General features: G+C 36.7%; 2 protein-coding genes across 2 annotated transcripts; both read right to left on the bottom strand.

The window, feature by feature from the left end:
* Nucleotides 1-319: 319 nt before the first annotated feature.
* On the bottom strand, nt 320-17,490 carry LOC121727281 (cytosolic carboxypeptidase-like protein 5). The gene is made up of 17 exons (XM_042115014.1): nt 17,115-17,490; nt 16,775-16,926; nt 16,574-16,699; nt 16,090-16,300; nt 15,851-15,972; nt 15,479-15,750; nt 14,681-14,765; nt 13,273-13,437; nt 12,013-12,233; nt 10,996-11,074; nt 10,719-10,802; nt 9,910-10,005; nt 9,263-9,488; nt 6,018-6,156; nt 3,883-4,099; nt 2,138-2,272; nt 320-1,403 (listed from the first exon to the last, which is right to left on the bottom strand). The coding sequence occupies exons 1-17, from the start codon at nt 17,218-17,220 to the stop codon at nt 789-791; spliced, it is 3,051 nt and encodes a 1,016-aa protein (XP_041970948.1). The 5' UTR covers nt 17,221-17,490; the 3' UTR covers nt 320-788.
* Nucleotides 17,491-21,458: 3,968 nt separating this feature from the next.
* LOC121727283 lies at nt 21,459-22,754 on the bottom strand. The gene has a single exon (XM_042115016.1). The coding sequence runs from the start codon at nt 22,684-22,686 to the stop codon at nt 21,634-21,636; it is 1,053 nt and encodes a 350-aa protein (XP_041970950.1). The 5' UTR covers nt 22,687-22,754; the 3' UTR covers nt 21,459-21,633.
* Between the last annotated feature and the right edge of the window lie 2,085 nt (nt 22,755-24,839).

Here is a 24,839-nt window from a genome sequence, read left to right as displayed (position 1 = left end):
CTTAAATTAATACACAATAACAACATAATTTGGATGGAGAGAATGCTGACAACTTTTGCTTTTAAATACAAGTAAGTAAGTATAATAAGTTCAAAAAGTAATTCTGAATTTTAATAAATAGAACAAGATTACTAAATAAATAAGTATCTCTCAGGATTAAAGTCTCTTCAGTCAAACAAAAGAGAATACCTATATAATATTATTATGTTTTTGCTACAGTCTTGTTTTCCAAAAAAACTAATAAAATAAAATGATACATGTACTTACCTACTATTTAAATTTTAAATGAAAATGTACGAATTTTACTTAAATGAAATAAATTATTTTACAGTCAGTCTCGCTCAGACAAATAAATATAAACCAATTTGGTTAAAGTAAATTAAGATGAGTAAAAATACACATAGTAAGTAGGTACCATCAACATTTAGCATAATAATATTATAGTCCCAACTATATTACTACTAAATACCTAGATACTAAGTAAAAACAGACTAAATATGGTTCTTTCGAATACCTAGCTACTTGAAATTTTTTTCAAAAAATTAACGTGGTATAGGTAACGCGTTACGCGTACCTGCAGACTCCATAATCTAGTTATACATTACTATTTATTAGAACACATTCGATTGAAAATCCCGATTTAAGATGTTCATTACGGAAAAAGTATAGACACATTCAAAAGTCAGGAACAGTGTAAAGATTCAATTGGGTACCAAAGATTTATAAATTAATGCTAGTCATTCGGCACACATTCGAGCAGCTGCGGCGGGTCGTGCGCGGGGTGTGCGCTACAACACATTCTTCAGTCGGATCTTCTTGAGGCGCGAGGGGGAGTGGGCGGGGTAGGGGCGGCGGCGGGGGGCGGACGCGGCGTCGGCGGTGCCCAGCACCGTGCCGCCCGCCACCTCCTCCCAGCCGCCCACCTCCGAGGACGAGGACGAGGGGACCGGGCGCGCGCGCGTCCCGGCCCGCACGGAGCGCGCGAAGCTGCGCTTGCTCAGCTTGCTCGGGATGGCCGACGTGCGCGGACCGTCGTCGTCGATGGACCGCCGGCTCGCTTTGGTCTTGACGCCGCCGATCTGCGCCTTCGTCGGATTCGGTTTGCGAATCGCCAGGATGTTCTTTCGCTTGGTGCTGAGCGTCTTCGGCTTGGGCTCGTTCTCGGCCAGGTACCTGATGCGGGCTGATGTCTTGACGGGCTCGTTCCTCTTGGCGAACTTCATGTTGTTGGCCTCGTGGCCGGAGCGCTGCGCCAGCACGGGCGGGCTGCGGCGCCGCTCCGAGTCGCTCTTGGCGCCGGCGTACGCATTCTCCTTCCTCTCTTCGGTGGCGACCTTGGAGCGGGTGAAAAGCGGGGGCCGCGACGGTGACGTGGTCTTGGGTCGCAGTCGAGACGCGGTAAGCTGAAAAGTTTACGCTGAATATACGCCGCCGTCGGAATCCCGGCAAATTTTAGGGGTATCTTTGCACTTTATTTTTTAGTAATCTCGAGAAGGAGGGATTAATTTATTAGGGACGACACATTTCACTCAAATATAATTCTTACCCAAAGAATTTAGTAAGGGGCTGGAGATTTAGAAGTTTTAGGTTGTTTAGCACTGAAAATTAAAGACTCGTGTTACCATTCAAACAAAACAAAACAAAAAAAAAAGAAACAGTTACATTGTTAAAATTATATTGTTGTGTACAGTGCGAAATGTTGCATGCATAAAATAAAAAAATTAAAAGGGAAATTAAAATAAACTTCGAAACAAAAATAATATTTTATTTCATTTCAATTATAAATAACAAGCTTACAAAGCTTGTTATTTATTATTATTGTGTTGTAAATAAAAACAAGTGTTTAAAGTGTATGTTGGCATGCCTGTGCGTTATCTTGTGTAAACTACCAAAATGTGTGAGAATAAATACGTTATTGCTTATTCGCGTTCGCACGTGCTCAGTGCACACATACCGTACTCTGATCTATAATAATACAAAATACAATCAAATCTCCTTTGTCCATTAATAGGGGCAGTAATATCTGGCTGTTACTTTAGCAAAAATCAGAGTATACAATGTGTGAGCACGGTAACACTCGTGCACGCTAGCACAGTGCGAGTACGCCAGTGCGTGCACGCACGCTAGGTATAGTTACCGGCGGGCGCGGGCGGGCGTGCGCGCGCAGCCAGTCGCGCACGGCGGCGAGGCTGCGGTGCTCGGAGCACGGCACGCGCGAGTTGGGGTGATGGCCCGTCACGTCGAGTATAGACGCGCCCAGGGATCGACCCACCTGCGACGTAATATGAGGTTTGAGATTGATTACAGTGTTTCACTTATACTTTACAGTTTTTAAATTTATTTTTCTAAGCTTATATTTTTTTCTGGAGTTTAATGAAAATGTACCATCGAGGAAGTTGATTCCTAGGCAGTTGACAGACCAAAGTCATTTGGTCGGATCATGTCAATTCAATGTTAATTGTGATCTGTCGCCAAAATACGTAGGTCCCCCATCTGCCTAGGAATCAACTTCTCTGATAGTACAAAAAAGGCAGGCTTTTTTATGGCTTTGGCCATCTTTTCAGTAAAGTTACACCCTTATTTTACTTTATATTATAGCCAATTATTATACACTAGCGACCCGCTCCAGCTTCGCACGAGTATAAAATATTTAGCCACTGAAAAAATGATTAAAATCGATTCAGCAGTTTTGATTTATATTCTTTATTACTACCCGTGGCCGCATTGGTCGGTTACCGCCGTAAAAGCTACGTCTCGCAATTTTTAAATATCTTCGAAAATATTCATTTAAATCATATGCTGTAAAGGGCCATATAGATGATAGATCTATATTAAATCAACAATGTATTTAAAGTGTTTAATTGAATAAGGATTAATGCCGAATTGGTTAAAATCGCTTCGAAAATTAGCCATCATTTGTCGACAAAAGTAAATGACATTAAACTGTTATTGTGGGGTATCCATAAGAGATAGACAATAGACATATACCGTCGCGGAGTTTTCTGTAGACCTTGTCATTGCATACAATACTTAGTACATTATTTTGATAAGACTGCCTTCACATTAAGTCGCGAGTAGTGCGCTAAAACGACGGCAGACGGCTGCCGCACGGCTCGTTTTAGTATAGAAGTCGCGCGGCTGCCGCACTACTCGCGACTTATGTGAAGGCAGCCTAAGTCTCGTAGGGTTCAGCCTGCGTTTGCAATTTAAGCGGAAAAAATGTAATTATTTACAACATCACATCAGAAACCCCAACAATAACAGTATTTCTGCACTATTTAATGAATGTTATTATACTTAAAAACCTTCCTCTTGAATCACTCTATCTATTAAAGAAAACAGCATCAAAATCCATTGCGTAGTTTCAAAGATTAAAGGGAACAAAGGGACATAAGGGAAAAAAGCGACTTTGTTTAATAATATTATAAAACAAAGTCGCTTTTTTCCTTTGATTTTACACTTGAGATCTGACAAACCTTATTAAAAGTAATAAGGTGTTTATTTCTAATGAGCTTAGGATGTAATAATTAATAAATGCGATGCGATAGACTTTAAAGGCAAAAAACTTACAATAATACAAAAATAATTGAGTAATTGGAAATGTTAATCGAGATATGTATAATGTACTACATATAAATATTGTTTCTATAGTTTCATAAACGTAAACGTTGTAATGTGGTTGTAACGTTCACAAGTAAATATTTATTTATATTTATAATTTTATACCCAGTTGGGTACTACGAAATCATATTGCTTTACTTCTTACACTACATTATTAAGAAATATATCTATGTACTTATTAGAATATAATATTATACTACTACTACACTATGAAACTCCTACTTAAATCACTTGGCGTGCGCCCACCTTGAATGGGTTTACCTCTTCGAATATGTGCGGCGTGTATTTGGGCGGTGTGGGCGGAGCGGGGGGCGTGGCGGGCGCGGGGGGCGGGGCGTCGCGCACGGGCGGCGGGAGGGCGTTGACGAGCCGGCCAGTGTTGTAGTTACACTCGAGCGTGTACGACCGCACCAGACCCGTCGCCTTCAGCACCGCCACGCGCCCGCTGCCCTCGCGCGACATGCCGTCTCGCCGGTCTCTACAAAATGAATAATTATGTAGGACTATTATGTATCTAGCAACAATGCAACATTGTACTATTAGAGAAGATAATTTATAGGCAGATATAGCAGATCTACGTAATGTGGTTGCGTAATGTCAAACCCAGCTGTCAGATCACGGCTAATATTGAATTCAAATGAAACCAAATGCCGTAGGTCCGCCATCTGCCTATGATTCAATTTCTTCGATAGTACAATATCGGCTATCAAACGCCTCTTGCATTGTGTTCGCCTGACACATAATCAGCCTGCAGGTCACCGATCAGGGTGAACTAATAATAATAAATAATGGGATATTATTAAATGCACATCAGAATAGTTTTTCAGCACACTACCCTAACTCCGCTAATTAACTGAATGCATACCAGAAAAACTAATGCTGATCAAAAAAAACAATTGATTAACTGAACATGTCCTTCAATAAAAACTTAAACATCATACAAAACGAGACGACCTTTATAACCGAATTCACACCAAAAATACATCGGATATATTATTTGTATAACTAAAATTTAAATTGTTTATCAAAAATACTAACTTGCACTCTAAATTGGACAATCTTACAACGGAATTTCTAAAAACGATATCGAAAGGTGCACCACAATAAAATCAATTTCTATTATCAAAACAAGTCTATAAATTGACAAGTGCAACTAAAATATTTTTAACCTAACTTTATTTTCTTTTTGTTTCTCTGTTTTACTACTTGTACTATTATCTATTCTGGGGTTTTACTGAAAAACATGTTGGGGCCTCCTCATCTAACGCCGCACTCACTCCTTTGCGCTCGCTCTTTACTCTTTAGCGACCACATATATTGATCTATTTCTGTGTTAGCGACAAAGATTTTTGGTAATTATGATGAGATATTATGTGAAAGATTTTATCATTCCAAAACTATATAATTCAAGGTTTCTTGATAAAAATTAAGAAAAATTATCAAAATGTAATTGTATGGGTTAATAAATTTATTAATGATTCTTAAATAATTAATAGCAATGTTGGCCCAATACGACTTGATTGGGTTAGGTTAGCCACCCAGTTTGTGAACCACCCAGAAGTAGGAGCCCCGCGTAGCGGGACTCCGTCGACTCATAATAATTGAAGCCAGTTGTTTTTTTCTTTTTTTTTTCTTTAGTAGCTCTAGCTTGTCAACCCCTAGAGTGCAATTCCTAACCCGGAGGAGCCGAACCCTTTGTGCGCGAATCCGACTCGCTCTTTGCCGATTGTTTATTATTATTGTTTATAAACTGAGTTACCATTCACTGTGCCAAAGTTTAGTCCATGTTAAGTTAGCTCTTGATGATGTTTATGTGTTCTTAATTACATGAACATAACAGATTAAATTGGGTTTTATTTAGAATAAATGATGTTCCTAAAAGTAATTTAGGTGATGGTTTTTCTTTAAAAAGTTGTAGTATATTTGTTGAACTAAGGAATTGTTAGATATACTATTTTAATAATAGTTATTTGTTCAGTAAAACAGTTTCGCAAACAACTTTACATAGTATGCTGAATTCGCATTATTTAGGGTGCATAATTAGTGTGCAAGTCAGTATTTTTGGTGAAACTTTCAAATATTTTGAACGAGAAAAGGGAATATACAGATATTGATTTAAATACATGCCATTAAAAATTAATTAAAATAAATGCTATTTGTCTCAAAAGAAATGGCTTTAAGATTGAGCATATCCAAGGTGTTAAGAATTGATAAGTCTGTTATTTAAAAAATGATGAATCTCGTTCTGTGTTTGTGATTCAAAAATATATTGAATGTGATGTTTTAAGGTGATGACATTTTACGCCCCTTGATTTTCATTAGTTACGAAGATAATTATTATTAATTTTTAATTTCTCATTCAACTCGTATCATTACGGATGAAACGACTCACTCACTTGAGGTACATGTTCCTCTCGGTGAAGTTGCAGGAGGAGAAGTGAAAGTGGAGGGAGTTGAGCGACATCATGCGCGGCAGCAGCATACACTCCACGCACCGCTCCGCGTCAGAGAAGTGGTTGCCGTACATGAATATACCTGGAAGCATACTTGATTGATTGATATATTATGGATGCATAGCACAATAAAAAATATTGAAACTGTGTGTATACTATGCATTATGCACTTGTGGGCGTACCTATATATAGCTTTGATAAGGGGGGGCGGCCAAGTGCGAGTTTAGGTTGCAGGTGGAGTGTAGGTAGGGAGGGCTACATTTAACAGGGGTAAGTATTAACAAGTCTATAACTATATCTTATATCTTTAAACGAGCAATTCTTGTATATAAATATATATATAATTGGAATCTCGGAATCGGCTTCAACGATTTTTATGAAATTAAGTATATAGGGGGTTTCGGGGGCGATAAATCGATCTAGCTACAAATCATTTTTAGAAAATGTCATTTTATTGGTGTTTTATCGAATACCGAGCAAAGCTCGGTCAAACAGCTAGTACTAAATTAAATGACGACACGGCAAGACGTTCAATGTTATAAGTTCGGGCAACGTCGGTGAACGATTTGCGACAGTTGAGTTTCCCACCGGCCGCCGCGTTATGAAGTTATTGTACATCGGTGCAAAAATACAGGTAAGCGAACATTTTTACGTCTCGAATTTTTTGATACATGCTTTAAGTAATTGGTTTTGCGATTGCAGATTTTATATAATTAATGGTTATTTAGTTCTTAATTACATTTCCGTGTTATTTGATTGAATATACGTATAATTTTTTTTAAATAATTAGTTATATCCAAAAAGGTCCTCGGGGGCTAGTTTTAACAATAGGACTGGGGTAAGTATTAACCCGTTAATATTTGGTATTACAAGCCTGTTGGAGCTGCCACATCTGCCGAAAGAGGTACGTGGATCACTCTGGCAGCATCGGTACAGATCCTTACGCTATCGGCAACACCATACCAACAATGTTCATATTTCCGAGGATCAGATTCAAATTTTTTGCAGGCGGTCCACTAAAATCCATAGCAGCTCAGGGTGGATGACAGAAAAGGAAATGTATATTATTTGAGAGAAGTTTTTATTGTTATTTAACATTTGTATGTCAAAAAATAAATAAATTATCATTTCAATATTGTTTTGTTTTTTACTTCCATGGTTAAATGAAATTGTAACAAGTTTTGTTAGCGTTAATACTTATCCCGTCACTGTTAATATTTGCCCCCGAAACGGGGCAAGTTTTAACCGCTGACTTTTTTTAAAAAATGCGTCTCCCTTTGAATCCAAGTAATTTAGATGAATTTTTAGCTTAGTATATGCAGGCCATATAAAAAAGTTTTCAAATTAAGAAGATAAATGACAATATTTGAAATCTGTTAGAACTAGCCCCCCTCTCCTCTACCGCACCGATTTTAATCGGCGAGATACATAGGTTATCAATTCGACACGTATATAAATAAAATAAATAAAAATTGTTTTATTTCTGAATAAATTTGAATCAAATATTTTCAGAACGTTGAACTACCACCGGTTCGGGAACTAACCCGGCGAGAAGAACCGGCGTAAGAAACTCGCACGGATATGTATGTAATATTTCCAGAACTGTCCAGTTTTTGTATATTTTAATCTATAGCAGCTGCTGAACAAATGTGCCAAATTTCAAAAGCGTATGTATGTATGTTTTTTATGTTTGTGCACGCATATCTCCGGAACTACAAGTCCGATTTAAGTGATTCTTTTTTTATTGTACTAGGTATCGTTCAAATTAGGGAATACTGCAAGTTTCATCAAAATCGATTCAGTTGTTTTTCAGATAGGGAATTTTAATTCTTAATTACGTGCAACTTGAAGTCGGTTTTATCTTTTTAATATTATTATCTTTATAACAATGATATTCTATGTTACTAACGTAACTAGATTGGAAGTTTACGGTAGCAACGCGTTGCCATATGATTAATACTAATAATACATAATGACATAACGAATATATGACTTGACATTGTCTTTTGAACAAAAAGTGGTTACGCATTTCTGAGAATCTTTTGTAAGACATTGCTTCTCTAGTATTTTAGAAACTCATTGCTTTATAATTAAATACCTTTATGTCAAACCTATAGTGCGCGCGGAACTAGTTGGCCGCGCCTTAGGTAGGGACAGGCCACAGGGGTGAGCGGGCGGGTTGCTTGCTGCTCGCAACGCACATGAGATTAGACAGCGACCACCAATCTCGAGATATCGCGAACAATAATTATTCAATAAATAATTATTGAAAATAATAAATTAAAGACAATTGATCAGTTTTATATTCTAAACTATTGACATCGGCTTTCCGCTTTTAAAAAACGTACGCACTTTGAATATTATTTCCTTAGATTATCTTTTTATCGGCGGACTCATCTTGCTATTGCAATCACTTGTGCGTTTTGTCTACCAGCCAAGCCAGAACTGTCAAAATCAAGCGCCCCCGCCTCTCCGTCCCACCGCTCACATACCTAAGGCGCGGCCAACCATAAAGTTCATATACCTAGCGGAATAGAGCATCAATCTCGAGCTGTCAAACGTAACCGAAATTAGATTCATCTGTGTGTAAAAATATGTGTACGTACACACTTACACAAGCATGATTGAACACGACTTCTATGAGATTAAATTGTCAACGTGCTGCACGTGCCGACTGGTCGTCAAAAAAAGAGTGCTGCTGTCATATTGTATCACACGTCTCTTTTTACCACGCAGTGGTACTAATAGTGACATCACTCTTGCTCAGGCCTTTGTTTCTCTGTTCTATAGATATATGCTAGGTATATTAACTTTATGCGGCCAACTAGTTCCACGCGCACTATAACCGACAGATCACGGCTTACATTGAATTGACACAACTCGATCAAAATATGACGAAGGTCCGTCAACTGCCTAGGAATCAATTTCTTCTTTAAAGGTCTTTGATTTCTTCGATGTTACTATTTTAATAAGTAAGGAGGTAATCATTTTTATTGTTTAGAACGATTAAATCCTTACAAAATAATAACTCCTGTCACATTGTCAACATTTCTGGTTAGTTGACACAACACACAAAAACAAGTAAGCGAACATAACCTCAAAATGGCTTGATTTATCGCCACGCGTAACGCGACATGTACTTGATTATATACTATTATAATATACATATAGGATTCTATTACGCTGACCTTTTTTCGAGGCGTGTCCGTGTAAGTCAATGTAGAGGAACAAGCCGGAGTCCTCCTCAGTCTCTTTCACCACGTCACGTGGTCGCGGCGTGATCGCCGCCATTTTCTTCTTTGGGATCTTTGTTGCTGGTTTTATGCTCTTGGATTCTGGCGCATTGTCGACTGAGTCTCCCGCACTACCACTCGAAGGCTCCATTTTTGCACTCGAAGGTTTCGCAGGCTTTTCCTGGAACCATAAATATGAAATTTATAATACAATGTTGGTTCATATTATGAAATAAAACAACATAATAATATTATTTGCCTTCCAAATAAGGTTAAGATACCTATACACCAAATTAAGTACTATCAAAGTAGAAATGTCATGACAAAAAATATATCGGGCCAAACTTCCTAATCTTTATATGAACTTTACATAATTATTTCAAAACCATGTTAAGTTATGGTGAGACCATTTAGTGATATTCAGCAAAAGATATAAAGTGTCTTGATACACAAGAAAAGTGGCTTGACAGAAAAGGAATAAACATTGCCAAATTATAATGTCTGTAATACGGAATATGGATCTTTCTAAAATCATTGTCCGTGTATCACATTTTGGTCTCACGTGACTAGAGCTACAAGTAGTAAGTAGTATGAATAATTACAGTTGTCTCTGTGGGCTGTGTGACGATGTACCTCCTGTAACAGTTGGTGCAGAAGTACACGTTGTCGCCGTGCGGCGGCCGCGCCGCGTCGTGCACCTACACACGAAATATCTTATCAGAGCAATGAAGATTTTAAACCGACTTCAAACAAGTAGGTCTATATCAGCATCTGAACAAATGTGTCTCTATTTATGTTTTTATGTTGGTGTTCGCATATCTCCGGAACTACAAGTCCGATTTAAGTGATTCTTTTTTTGTTGTTCTCGGTATCGTTCAACTTTGGAATACTGCAAGTTTCATCAAATTTGGTTTTGTAGTTTTTGAGATAGGGAATTTTAATTTTTAATTGCTAATAATTTTGAAGTCAGTTTTATCTCTTAAAAATACGCTATTATCAATATTCTATATTGCCGCTGAGAGGCAACTCGACTTACACGAAGAGATGCCTGGTAGACTCGTATTTTTAAGACCTATCAGTAAGAATTTTCCGATACCTCCCTACCTACCTAGTACGCAACTGCCACCAGGCGGATAAGTAGCAATATAGTCTGTCGTGTCAATTGTTGTGACAAACAAATGCTATTTGTTGTGAACTTAAAAAACCCTCAGGCTTCAGTATCAAAACTAGCGGGTAGCGAGGCAGGAGCGGCGCAGCGCGTGACAATGTAAAGATTTATATGGACAGGCCCCGAAAACCGAGCGGCACGCGGTGGACATTGCCACGCGCCGGGCCGCCGCTCCGCCCCGCTGCTTTCGAGACTTAGACGTGATCTGTCGGCCTCTGATTAAGTAATTACGTAAATGATTACCTTTCCCTCTTGCTCGTCAATTTGTTGTCGTTGATGTTCTCTGTACTCTTCTATTGTATGGTACACGGGAGTTTCAGATCGGACCTAAAATTACAAAATTATTTTTCAGATCAATATAGCAGTAGAGCCACGTAACGCGACACGTCACGGACAGTTAATAATACTTGTATGAAAATTGTATAAACGAAGCTTCGTAATCGTATAAACAAAAAAAAAAATTCCCCTGTACACAAAATTCACATAATTATCGATTTTTTGGCTTATGAATGATACTCACGGGCATATGCGACCGGCAGTCGCGGCACCAACCCATACGCACACTGCTGCCTCCCTCGGGCTTTGAATCATTTGATTCGCTAAAAAAAGTTTTTTTTTAACACGGTGCTAGCTTGCTGAGATACATTTAATTACATCAGCACCTAATGAAGAAAAATATTGCTATTTGAACTATATACTTTAAATGTAATTATGTTCTATTATATCCTTTTCTGTACTTTTTAGGCTTTAGGTCCCTATTCAATATTATGTACTATCATATTTAGCATGAATCTTTACACTGCGATGTAGTATGTCATATGTGGATGACCCCTATCATCGTTCGCTAATAGGCGGGTCCACATCAAGCAAGCCGCCTCGGGCGAGACCCGCCGCGCGCGGCTAGCGAGCAGCCGCGGGCGAGGCATGCTCGCCGAGGGCGAGGCGTACGTACACAGCAAGGTTGCCTCGCTCGAACAGCCCGAGCCATTGCTCACAAAGACACGATGGCGCCGCACGTACGCACAGCCGTGGCAGCTTATGCTTTTATTTTGCTATACACAACTATAAAAAATAGGAGAATCTCGTTTGTATGATCCTAACAAAGACTCCATTTTTTTAGATCCTTAAAAGGAATATTCATTTTGCGGCTGATTTTTCTCCAAGAATCTTCTCTCATCCCTCTGTTAGTGTAATTGGGATCCCTGGCATCCCAAAGCTATACATTTGCTGCGTATAAGCTTATTAGTTGTCGACTCTGATTCATTTTTGACCGCGGCACAAAACAAAACATGTGACGTCCACATTGCGGGAGGCAAACGACCGAGGCACCTTTGAGCATTTCAAAAAACCGACACCGCTCGGCTCGGCCGCGCGCGCGCTCGCCCGAGCGTGAGCATGCGCCCGCCTCGGGCGAGCAACGTCCACACCAAGCGACGAGCGTACGGCGCATGCCGCGCGAGGCGGGCCTCGGCCGCGGCGACTCGCTTGGTGTGGACCCGCCTAATTACTTTATATACACTATACTGTTGTTACTTACGTACTCGACTCCATAAGAAGGCTTATACTATTTTTCAACGTTTCCCTTACGGGTTTTAGGGGATTTTTGCCGGAAAAGTTAAGTTCCTCGCTCGTGCTGAGATGGATGTTGGTACCCAAACATGTCCGTAGTACATTTTCGTCCAATAGCGACGGTTCCACTGATTGAGCGTTGGTGTCGCTAGTTTGTGCTGACATCTCTTGAAGCTTCAGATCATATACCTGCAAAGTTTTAAAATTAATATTTTCTATCTAACTGCACCTAGAGATTGTGTTTAAGGTGACGCCGCGTTAAAGTAAAAAACCGTGTTGGATAATATGTTTTAGATTGCTTGTTTTCTATGAGAGGACAGCCCGGCTTCTGAAAAAATGGAAAGGGCGTAAGCGACAAAATGGTTTTTGTCGCGTAATTTAAAAGCCATAAATACATTTCATATAAGCTACGGGCAAATTAAAGTGTCATGCTTGAACCAATGTATATAGGATCCCTTTTTTTATAGAGGTCTTTTTGATTGATTATTCTGTGTTATAAAAGTTGACCAATCGTGTTATGCTATGGGCAATAAAAGATAAAGACAAAGACATGATGAATACTGACAATAAACTTTAATTTCTTAGCTTTAGTCATTGCTGAGAAAAATCGATATCGCTACAACCAAATTATCAAGGCGACGCCTTAATTATGTAGTGCGCTCCAGAGTTTAACCACCATCGGCCATGACGCGTTTAAGGTCTAAACCGGTCATGGCCGATGGTGGTTAAGTCTAAACTTAGAGGTACCAATTGGCTTGTCAGATGCGAGTGTGATACATAAAAGTTTTTATTTTCTAAATGATTATTCTAATATTGTATAAAAATAGTTTTAATGAATAGTGTGATAGGACTTTGAATTTAAAAAATGTTCATTTCAGTAGGCATGTGCATGGCTTTTATAAATTTTTAGGGTTTTTACTAGGTTATACTAGGTAGTTATACTAGGTAGTTACCTAGTATAAATACGGAACCCTAAAAATGTATAAAAGCCATCCGCATTTAATTAACCAGATAACTTTAACTAGAGTGAGCTTAGGCTTAATTCGTGATTAACGCGAGCTATCGATGTTATTAGCGCTACCTACTGAAGCATAAACTTTTATCTTTTAATTATTATAATTTGGATAAACATGTCAAAGAGTAGAATACTACTATAAAGAGAGTTGAGACACCAAAACATTTTTAAAATAAGAACAGGTTGTGGAATACTGACAAAACATAATATTACCTGCTCCTCTAAAGAAGTGTCTTCACCCACTAACTTAGAATCTTTATTGAACGACAGCGACTTAGGTGTGCCGGATGCTTTGCTGGTAGTTTTGATAAACCTCTTGTTATAAACATCGTTTTTGGAGCTATCACTCTGACCTTTCTTTTTCTTTGTATCTACATTCTGTAAGAAAGTAGTTTTTAGTATGATTTTTGTATATTATGTTCCGCTCAAATACCAACATAGATAATAGCGAATCGAAGTCGAAGCGGAGGGCGCTTCTAGCACGCACACAGAAAATAAATCGACCAAAACGTTGTACAGTACTCCCAAAATAATAATGCGCATGGAAATCTTCGCTAATTGTCGCAATAACGGGCATGCCTCACGTTCGCTGTTGACTGCGCTATAATGCATTACCCTTGACGAACAGAAAAAGGCACAGTGTGGACAAAACTAATAAGTGCTATAACTCACCGGGAAGCCATCGCGGCTTTACCATGGCAACGTCAGGCGCCTCTACGTCGCTGCAAAGCGCTGTTTTTAGGGTTCCGTAGCCAAATAACAAAAAACGGAACTCTTATAGATTCGTCATGTCTGTCTGTCCGTCCGTATGTCCCAGCCACTTTTCTCCGAAACTATAAGAGGTCTTCAAAAATCATATTGGGATTTCTAACATTATTTTTTTCTAACCTGAATAGTTTGCGAGAGACTCTTCCAAAGTGGTAAAATGTGTGTCCCCCCCTCTAACTTCTAAATTAGGGGCATGATAATTCCAAAAAAATATATGATGTACATTACTATAAAACTACCAAAGAAAATTGGTTTGAACGAGATCTAGCAAGTAGTTTTTTTATACGTCATAAATAGTAAACCTTAATTTAACTTTCATTAAATCAACTGAAATATAAAAAAATATCAAAAACCTTTTAATTTCATAGAAATAAACCTCATTGCTGATGCGGAACCCTTCATGGGCGAGTCCAACTCACACTTGGCCGGTTTTATTAAAAAAGTTAAGTTTAAAACAGCGCTTGCAGCGACGTCTTCCGACCCTCGGTAAATACCGAATACGACCGTTGCCGAAAAATTACGAAAATATCTATGCGCGTTATCACTTTGGGAGCACTGTACACATCATAATATTAGAATATTGACAGAAACGTCGTCAAACAAAACTTTTTGTTTAATATGCTGGTGCTGCCTCTGTCGTGAAATAAAAAAATATACAAATGTTTATTATTCGGCAAAACATCCACATCGCGAGATTCGCATTATATGAACACAACAAAATAGAAAGACAACATAGATTAATTAGTGTTGTGGGCTGTGGCTGATTGATATATTAGTTTTGCTTTTAGAGATTTTTTCGTTCGATGAGCAGTATTGGTCTAGGAAACTAATGTATTTAAAGTTAATGTCTTACCTCTGTATTAATAGAAGTAAGGCTTCGAGAGGTCAAGGTGTCTTCAATTATTTCATCTTCCTTTTCGAAACCAAAATGATGATACCTTGAAGAAACAAACACAAACATAAGATTAAGTAATAAAGGAAGTAATAAAAATATGAACTGCTTTTTTCATGTATACAGTGTGTGTAAACACTATTATCCTTGAAACCATCAAATGAGCCCGTCAAAATGAACAACTTTTTCTATGAGAACAACACTGGGAACTCAAAAAAAATAATGCCATCTTCATACCCATACGGATGCCTGGATCGGCCATTTGTATTGGTATGAAGACAGGTTTTTTGACGTGGGAGAGCCATGCTTCGGCACGAATGGGCCGGCTCGACCGGAGAAATACCACGTCCTCACAGAAAACCGGCGTGAAACAGCGCTTCCGCTGTGTTTCGCCGAGTGAGTGAGTTTACCAGAGGCCCAATCCCCTACCCTTTTCCTTTCCCTACCCTCCCCTATTTCCTTCCGTACCCTCCCCTATTACCCCTTAAAAGGCCGGCAACGCACCTGCAGCTCTTCTGATGCTGCGAGTGTCCATGGGCGACGGAAGTTGTGTTCCATCAGGTGACTCGTTTACTCGTTTGCTTATTTCATAAAAAAAAGTTTTTTTGAGTTCCCAGGATTTTTCTCATAGAAAAAGTTGTTCATTTTGATGGGCTCATTTGATGGTTTCAAGGATAACGGTGTTCACATAAAAAAGCAATATACATAAAAAACCAATTCATATTTTTTATGAATATGCAATAATTAAATGAATTTTACCTGATTAGAGCTCTAGCCGCATAAACCGAGGGATGCAACGTAAGGGAGGGATTTAAGTAAACTCTATTTAAGTTCACACCCCTAGTGTCCGTTCTATAGTGTCCTCTGGCAACACCATCAGGATTTAAAAATGGAACCATTTTGAACACATAGAGCTTGCGCAGTTGTATTGCTATGGGGTCATTCTTTGTGAGAAGTAAATTGAGAAAACCATTGAACACGAAACTTGATGGAGTCTCCCCTGGGTGAACTCTTGCTGATATGAAGACGACCTGGAATAATATTACCATCTTTAAAAGTATTCATGGTGTTAATTTTTTAGTTTTTAATTTTGTTAACCAGCAGTAGAAAAATTAAATAAAAAAAAATTACTTTTTTATTTTGAAACCTAAATGGTCTGTCTTTATTGTCTGGAAACAAATTTTTCAATCTAGTTTCCCGTTCTGTTGTGATTCCATGGTGTGATGATATTGTCAGTAAATCAACTCTTCTTCCTGTAACAAATCATATCATGTCAATTGCTAGCATATTGAAACGCAAAAAAATAAATATTTTAAATACTTTTTGTAAGAAATTAAGATATCACATATTTGAAACAAAATAGAGGTTACCTTCAAGGGAATATATAAGATTTTCTCTACAGTAGTAAATGTCATCAGGGGCTGGTTGCAATGGTGAGGGGAGCATTTTCTCATCTATAGCATTTAGTGCAATTTGCAACTCAGCATAAGAGTATGGATATGTAAAGGCAAAAAATGTTGTTGCCTTTGGGTTTTCTGCAGTACGGTACTTGAAGCTCAGAGTGAATGTGTTATCATCAGTCTGAAATTATAAAATTAATGTATTGAAATTCTACTTTGTAAATAATATAATCAGTAATCACTTTGGTTTGAGAAGTATGATTTAAAATATGATCTTACTGCCCCCAATACACTAGGCAGCTGGGCCTCTCAAGAAAGAAATAGCTTTGTGGGTGCATGACCAGTGACCACCCATATAATATTATCATAAACATAACTTTAAATATAGCTTCTGTAGGCTACCCAGAGTGCATTGCTACCTTAAATGACTTAGTTAAACTAAGTAAAACATTACCGAATGAACAGGTCTATCTCTTATCCTCTCCCATTGTGGTTTTCCAGGTAATGTTCTGGTAACAGGGGCCATTCCTTGATTGTACATTTTGCCTTGTTTGTTAAGATTTATTAGATTTAGCCGCACCTAAAAATATTTTAATGTTATTTATAAAAAAAATTAAGCAAGCTTTTTTATTTAAGTTTATAGGCAAACGGTTACCAGAACATTAGGTTCTGCAGCTTGAATCCCAAAGTAGAACCATGTCCGGTTTCCATTTTCAAACTCTGTGCCAGCGCAGTCGGGACGTGTCCATAAATTGAATTCATAGTCAGGAGTTTCAGGTGAATTGGTCTTCACATTCACCGATGGAGCTAGTGAAAATGAAAAAATATAACATGATATATTATGGTAATCTATAAAATATTTAACTTAATTTTTGTATTGTGTACTAGAAATTAAGTCATTAAATTATTTTATTTGGTAAAAGCGTTTTCTGGAAGCTAGAATAATGACTTTGTACTTTCTGTTGATTCATAAAAATAAACTGTTTGATACTTACCTATTAAATCAGTTTGCACCTGTTCCACATGTCCTAAATTTCCAGAATCGAAATTATGTATAAAATAAAATCCAGAACACTCTATAAAACTATTATTTCGATCCATTATCTCTAAAATATTGGACTACATTCATTGGCTACATTCTACAAAATGTTCACTGGTCACAATCACTCGTAATTCTTGGTATTTTTTTCGTGTTTATTACACTTCTAGATTTACTGATTTTCTGTAGAAGGCAACAAACAATTTAAACACACACAAAAATTTATAGTCACTGTTTTTCTAAACAAAATTATGTAATTTGTTCATTGTTGACATCGATTGACGGCTAACAGCTGATTCGATTTATTGAAGAACTTTTTGCAATTCGTGGTTATAAATACATTTATTAAATATGTATTTTAATATTTGTAAAATAAATATTAAAATTTATACCTCCTGTGTCAATCTTTAACCCTTATTTAATTTAGCAAGTACAATAATTTTAAGTATTATTTGTGTACTCGGAAACTGATTTCAAGATGGCCTCCGTCTAGCATTCACACAAAGGAAGTCGATTTTTTTTTTTTTTTTTTTTTTATTTATTGGGAGCTGGAAACGAGTCCTTTGCTCCAAAAAAAATACAATAATAATACAAAATACAACAGATTAAAATTAAAAAAAAGGAATGTCTTTCTTCTATGTTGGTTCTCACCACAGGCTCTCACCAATGTTCACACTAAGCACTATTTACAAAAAAAAAAAAAAAACAAAACACTACGGTACCTATTTACAATTATTTTTAAACTTTTTCCATCGTTGAGCATATATAACGGTATAAACATTTGAAGAAATTGTAATTAGACAGTAAATCTTCTGGGCGGCGGGGTACACTTATATCTTCATCTTTACAAATTTTATCTATTTCAGAGCAGAGTAAAATTCTGTCCAGACCTAGTGCTTTGCAATCAAAGATTATATGTTTGAGGTCAGCATCATTTTCTAAGCATTTGGGGCATTTTGCATCATCTAAAATTCTTAATTTATGGAGGTGGGAGGGGACCAAGCAATGTCCAAATCTCATCCTTGTTATTACTGATGTGAATTTTCTTGATTCAAACTGTACAGTGTAATACCATGGGATTGAAAAATCTTTCTTTATGTCACTGTACCATTTACCCTTATTAACCTTTACTATATTCCAGATTCTTTTCCATAGCTCAAACATTTCATCTTTGACAGTCAAAAAGAGGTCTGTAAATGGCACTTTTATGATGTCCTTATGATCCTCATCTGGTGGTCCTCTAGAGGCTGTATCCGCCCTCTCATTTCCAGCAATTCCTCTGTGGGAGGGAACCCATAGAAATTCAATATTAATGTTATTACTGACTAATTCATGTAGAATGTTTTTGATCTTAAAAATTAAATAATTACTTTTGAAACTTAAATTACTATTATCTAGAGCTACTAACACACTTTTACTATCTGATATTATAAGAAAATTATTTACATATGACAAAGTTTTTATATATTGTAATGCCATATAAACAGCATAACATTCGGCTGTGTAGATAGAACACATATTACTGATTATAAAACATTTGGTAACATCCAGAAATTCATCATAATAAGCCGATTTAACCTCATCTATAGTTTTCGACCCATCTGTATAGATTTTGTAAAAGTCTGTTTTCTTTTCTATAAAACTGAGAAAGTCGGTCTTACCATAGATGTCTCCAGTTGTTACCAAATATTTTTTCTCTAGAGAACCTTCAAAGTTGTCATAAATTGGCCATAGATCACTAGAATAAATGTCATTTGTCATATTTAAAACCAACTGTAACAAAGTCGGCATCTGTGGCAAAATCCTTGTAGAAATAATTTGTGATGTTATTACAGAAGAATCTAATAAACTTGTTATTTCCTCAGATACTTTAAGTTTTCTTACAGGAAGTGAGGACTTAATTGCAATCATCTTAACAAAGTATTTCTTAGCTAACATGAGTCGTCTCAAGAATAAAGGAGGAATATAAGTTTCAACTTCCATTGAGTTTATAGGGGTGGATTTCATCGCACCAGTTATAATGCGCAGTGCTTGATTTTGAATGATATCTAACTTTTTTAGAAGACTAGCGCTAGCGTTAATATATGCTAAGCAACTATAGTCAAAGTGGCTCCTAACTAAACTTTTATACAACATTGAGAGAATTTTTGGATCAGCACCCCAAAAAACTCCTGCTAAACATCTCAATATATTGAGTCGCTTGTAAGCTTTATTACATATATAATCTATATGTACATTAAATTTAAGTTTGTTATCTAAAACTATACCTAGAAATTTATGTTCATTTACTAGTGAGATGATTTCATTATTACATTTAACTTGAACATTACATTGACTTTTACCAAAAGTCATAACTGAGCTTTTTGAAGAATTAATATTTAGTTTTAGTTTGTTATTATAATAATTTAACAGTTGCTTAAGAGCTAAATTAATATTACAATTGGCCGAGCGTAGTAGACGATTAATACAATAGATAACTATATCATCAGCATATTGTAGAACATTAACACCTAATACTTTTACATATTTACAAATTTGTGATGTATATAAATTATACAGGATTGGAGACAATATCGCTCCTTGCATTAAGCCTTTATGTGCAAATTTTGGACCATGTAGTATATCATTAAATTTCACATAGACAAGACGGTGATTTAAGAATCTATATATCCAATTTAAAAACCTACCAGGAATCCCCAATTCACTTAAAACCTTAATAAGTACAGACAAATTAACATTATCATATGCACCTTGCACATCTAAAAATACACAAATTGCATTTGAATGAGCCATTATAGAATTCTTAATATCATTTATAAATGAAACAAAGCCATCAACTGTACTTTTTCCTTTACGGAAACCTAACTGAAAATCTGGTAATATTGAATTAGTTTCTGTAAAATAGTCTAACCTAACTTTTATCATATTTTCAAAAACTTTTCCAATGCATGAAGTGAGTGATATTGGACGGTAAGAATTATGATCATGGATTGGCTTATCTTTTTTCAGAATGGGCAAAACACACTGAGTTTTCCACTCGTCGGGAATAACTTGTTTGGACCATAGGTGATTGTAGATATTAAGAAGAACTGCTTGTGCATTTTTGTGTAAGTTTTTAATCATTAAATATGGAAAATTATCCAGTCCAGGAGTAGAATCTCTTCTTGACATTAAGGAACTATAAAATTCATCCCAGCTAAAATCTTTCATAAAGAAGTTGAAATATTCACTATCATTATTACTTTTAAATATATCTTCTAATGAACTTTCACATTCTTCATCATTTGTAAATTTGTCTAAAAATTCTGGTACAAAACTATCACATTTACTATGTATGCTAGAACCTACACGCTTATATTTTTTGATAAAATTCCAAATATTCGTGACTGGGGTGTATCTATTAAATGTAGAGCATAAATTTTGCCAACTTTTTCTCTTTTCCTCTTTTATAATCCTTTTTTTGAGTGCATCTAATCTCTTATAATTTATATAATTTTCCATACTTAAATTACTTCTATATTTTTCCAAAGCTTCTCTACAATCCTTTACAGCCCTATCACAAATATCATTCCACCACGGAGCAGGTACCTTTTTTTTAAATTTTTTAGATGAATTAGTTATTATAATTTTTGGAACACATTCATCTCTTAAAGTGTTTAGTAGATCACAGAAATGATTATAACTTTCTAAAGGATTTTGTAAATTATATTCAAAATCTTGAAATAGATCTTTTGACATATTAAAGAACTTATCCCAGTTAGCTTTTTTGAATAAATACTTATTTACATTTTTATTTATGTCATATTGCATAGGAGAAGTATTAAGTTTTGTAAAAGTTGGAAAGTGATAACTTCCCAACGGATCGTCACCGACATGCCATTCACAATAGGGAGCCAACTCTGGACTCACTAGTGTAACATCAATTGCAGAAGTGTTATTGTTTGGTCTGCCTACTGTAGTAGCACAACCTGTATTTAAAATACATAAATTATATTCATCTATAACTTCATACAAGTCTCGTCCTCTTGTATTATTTATTGTACAACCAAAAGCTATGTGATGGGCGTTACAATCACCCGATATGATAATAGGTTTAGGAAGATTATTAATTATTCTTTTTAATTTTGTTTTATTAATTTTGTTTCTAGGTGGACTGTAAATGCAAAGGATTGTAATGGAACCTATACCTGTTTCTATGGTTATGGCAATAGTCTGTATATCTTGATAATTTGGAGTCGGATGCTGCACATACTTTATAGAATTCCTAATAATTATTGCCACTCCTCCGTGTTCATTTGTAGCATTTTTATAAATGAAATTATACCCAGGGAAATGAACCCGAGGACTTGAAGTTTTAAGCCATGTTTCATTTAATAAAGCTATATCTATTTCTTTATCTATTAAGAGTGATTGAAGTAAAGGTTTTTTATTATTTAAACTCTGGATGTTATGCTGTACAATATTAATACTATCCATTACTTATTAAAGTTTTTAATGAATGTTTCTTTAATATGTGTTGTAGTCTTAATCTCATTAGAATTTCCTATACTTACAATAGTGCTTATTATGGCTTCTAAAATTTTTTGATTATTAATAATGTCCTGGGCTGATATCTTTTCTGGAACAATTTTAACATTTTGAGGATTAGCTTTTGTAAGAGGTGGGAAAGATGTTAAATTATTTGTTATGTCTGCATAAGTAGAATTATTAACTCTCAAAGATATGTTTTTCTTAATTTTAGAAGCCTTAATTGGGCACTCCTTAGAAATAGCTAGGTGATTACCTCCACAGTTTTTACATTTTAAAACTTCTGATGTGCATTCTTTATAAGAATGATTCTCTGCACATTTAGAACATGCTTGTTCATTAAAACAATATTTTGCAGAGTGATTGAAAAGTAAGCATTTAAAACATTGTAAAACTGGAGGTATATAATTATGAACCTTATATCTCCATCCATCTAAGAAAATGCATTGTGGTAATACAGTGCCAGAAAAAGTAACAGTAATAGTATTTAACGGAACAAATGTATTATTTTCTTTTTTCATAAATCTACGTATACCAATTATGTCAATATCGCTACTTATTTTTTCAAACAAATCCCTATTACTAATTTCCTTAGGAATGTACCTAACTACCCCAACCCTTTCCACAGAGGCTGCTGGGATATATGCTCTTAGATTGTTTTCTTGAATAAATGATGCATTGAGGAAATCATTAGCTAATGCCGCTTGTTTGAAAGTTATTTTTATTTTGCGGGCGCTTATTCTAGCTCTTTCATAAACTCCTTTTGCGTTTTTGAAAATTTTCGAAAGGCTAAGGGGGTTCATGTTTCCTATTTTTGTATCCTTATTACAATGTTCGACAAATACAATAAAATCTCCGTTGTAATTATTGTCAGGATATTTTCTTGAATATGAAGGTTTAAGAAAGGGTTTGTACTTATCGCCTGAGTTTTCAATTATTTTCCTTTTCTTCGATGACGAAGATTTATAGTTAGGATCATCTCCGTCGCTCTCGTCCTGCATATTATCTACTTTTAACTTACTTTTAATGTATAAAAACTATAAATATAATTTTTTGCAAATTGTTATTCAAAAAAGGCGCCTTCCTCTTCCCGCCAAAAAGAGCAAGTCAGGAAGTCGATTGATATTGGTAAGCTGCCAGTACCAAAAACTGTGAGGTTAGTTATTTTTATCTTATCTGCGAGTGTCCATGGGCGATTTAATTCGTCGATGTTATCTTTTTAATGAAAAACATACCTAACGATACAATTTTTCGAACTCAGTACTAAATCATTCAATTCTTTAGACTAACGACTACTATTCAGTATTCACAGTAACTCGTACAAGGATAGCAACACCATGAAATGTGCAAACGACCAATATAATACACCAGCGTTATTTTGTTGGAAAAGTTGTAAATCTTGTAACTGGGTCAACATAACAGATAATGTTGTCTACGTGGGACTTTTATACTACGCTACGGTCCACAAACTTTAATACGGTCTTTTCTACGTCTTCTTAACAGTTTTAAAGTCCGTAATTAACATTACTTTAATGTACGCGGTACGTTTAAGGAAATTTAATGTTTGGCACATTTTAATACTAACTATAGTTTTTATATCAACTAATCACTGCTTGTAGAGCAGCGGTCGTCACACTTTACTGACCAAGGGCCACACATGACAATGTGAGTGCCAGCACTGTGCCGCAGGGTATGTGAGCAGCGCTTCAAGAGCAGTTCCACACTAATGCATTTTTACGCAAGTCTACTGAGTAAAGTGGCGAGACAGTACTCTCGTAAATTTTTTTTTGGTCGAGAACACTAATCGCCTTATACCACAACTAGATTAGGTTATTATTTTGGAATTTGTTAACTAAACATTAACGATAACCCGCCAGAATTAGCCAGTTACGTTTATCATTAAGTATCGCGTAATTTAACCATTGTATTATAGTTTCGCGTGGGGCTACATCCTATTGGGGGCATGGGTGTACCCAGGTGGTCGGTCTGGTATATTGATAATTTGAAACAAAAAAAATCATGAAAATTGACTTTTATTAATCTGAATCAAAATATATTTTGTTTCCAACACTTCATTTTGCGCAGAGTACGTAACGTACTTGTTCAGATGGAGGCCAAAAAGGTGGCTCTCAGGGCCAGGACGGCGGGCAGGCCGCAAGACCTCCAGTCTCCACCCCATTTCGACAGCTGGAACAGTCTCTCAGTGATTTCAGTGAATCACCTGTAATGGCCATGCCATCAGATACCAGGTTTTTATACCTTCCAGGGAGGACTGGGAAAGAAAAATGCCAATCGATGTCCGTCTTAGCGATAGCTGATATAGTTTGGATGGATCAAGGAAAGACAACCGCGTGCGGGAGCCGGATTCTACGGAGGCAGGCCACCAAAAGGCAAATACGCCTGTTTGGGGAAGTTTGCGACCGTGTTTCAGGCTGAGGTCTTCGCTATCCTCGGTTGTTCACTAAAAAGACTAGAGATGGCCCCAGTTAATAAGATTTTTTGTATCTTCTCCGATAGTCAAGCTGCACTTAAAGCACTGACTACCTCAGAAGTCTCGTCCAAATTGGTTCTGGAATGCATTGAGACGTTAAACATGCTGGGAAGGAATAACAACATCCGCCTAGTATGGGTCCCGGGCCACAGTAACGTCCCCGGCAATGAAACCGCCGATGAACCGGCTAGGCTTGAGGCCGAGAGACTGATATATGGCCCAGAACCGGTCTGTGGAGTGTGGTATACCTCCCAGTACCACAAAGCAAGTGCTCAAGGAATGGGGTCAAAGACTAAGCAGGAAGAAATGGGCTGAGACCCTTGGCCTTGAACACTCCAAGGCACTAATTCCTGGCTTCAACAAGAAAGTGCTCACCTTGGGTAGAAACCAATTAAGAATCCTTACTAGAAGTCTAACTGGGCACTGCAAGCTCAATAAACACCTAAACAGAATGGGTATTTGTAGCATATTAACGACTTGCAGATTCTGTGAGGAGGAGGATGAGACACCTATTCACCTTCTCCTCGACTGTCCTGCTCTACTACAGAGCAGGAACAGGCACCTTGGTCGCCACGACTACTCATCCACAGAGGAAATTAGTGGCACCAACCCCATCCATATCGTTCAATTTATGACCAGTATTGGGTTGGGGATGATACTCTA

This window comes from Aricia agestis, chromosome 5, assembly GCF_905147365.1.
Source record: "Aricia agestis chromosome 5, ilAriAges1.1, whole genome shotgun sequence".
Classification (NCBI taxonomy): Eukaryota; Metazoa; Arthropoda; class Insecta; order Lepidoptera; family Lycaenidae; genus Aricia; species Aricia agestis.
The sequence above is the reverse complement of the archived record's forward strand: the minus strand, read 5'-3'. Positions and strand labels throughout refer to the sequence as shown.

Excerpts from the sequence above, each read along its gene's own strand:
- LOC121727281 (XM_042115014.1), bottom strand. The coding sequence starts at position 17,220 with ATGGATCGAAATAATAGTTTTATAGAGTGTTCTGGATTTTATTTTATA. Across the intron at positions 16,301-16,573 it reads GAGATAGACCTGTTCATTCG|ACTGATGATAACACATTCAC; the intron begins GTAATGTTTTAC and ends TTATAATTTCAG. Across the intron at positions 15,751-15,850 it reads TTAGGTTTCAAAATAAAAAA|GTCGTCTTCATATCAGCAAG; the intron begins GTAATTTTTTTT and ends ATATTATTCCAG.
- LOC121727283 (XM_042115016.1), bottom strand. The coding sequence starts at position 22,686 with ATGCAGGACGAGAGCGACGGAGATGATCCTAACTATAAATCTTCGTCA.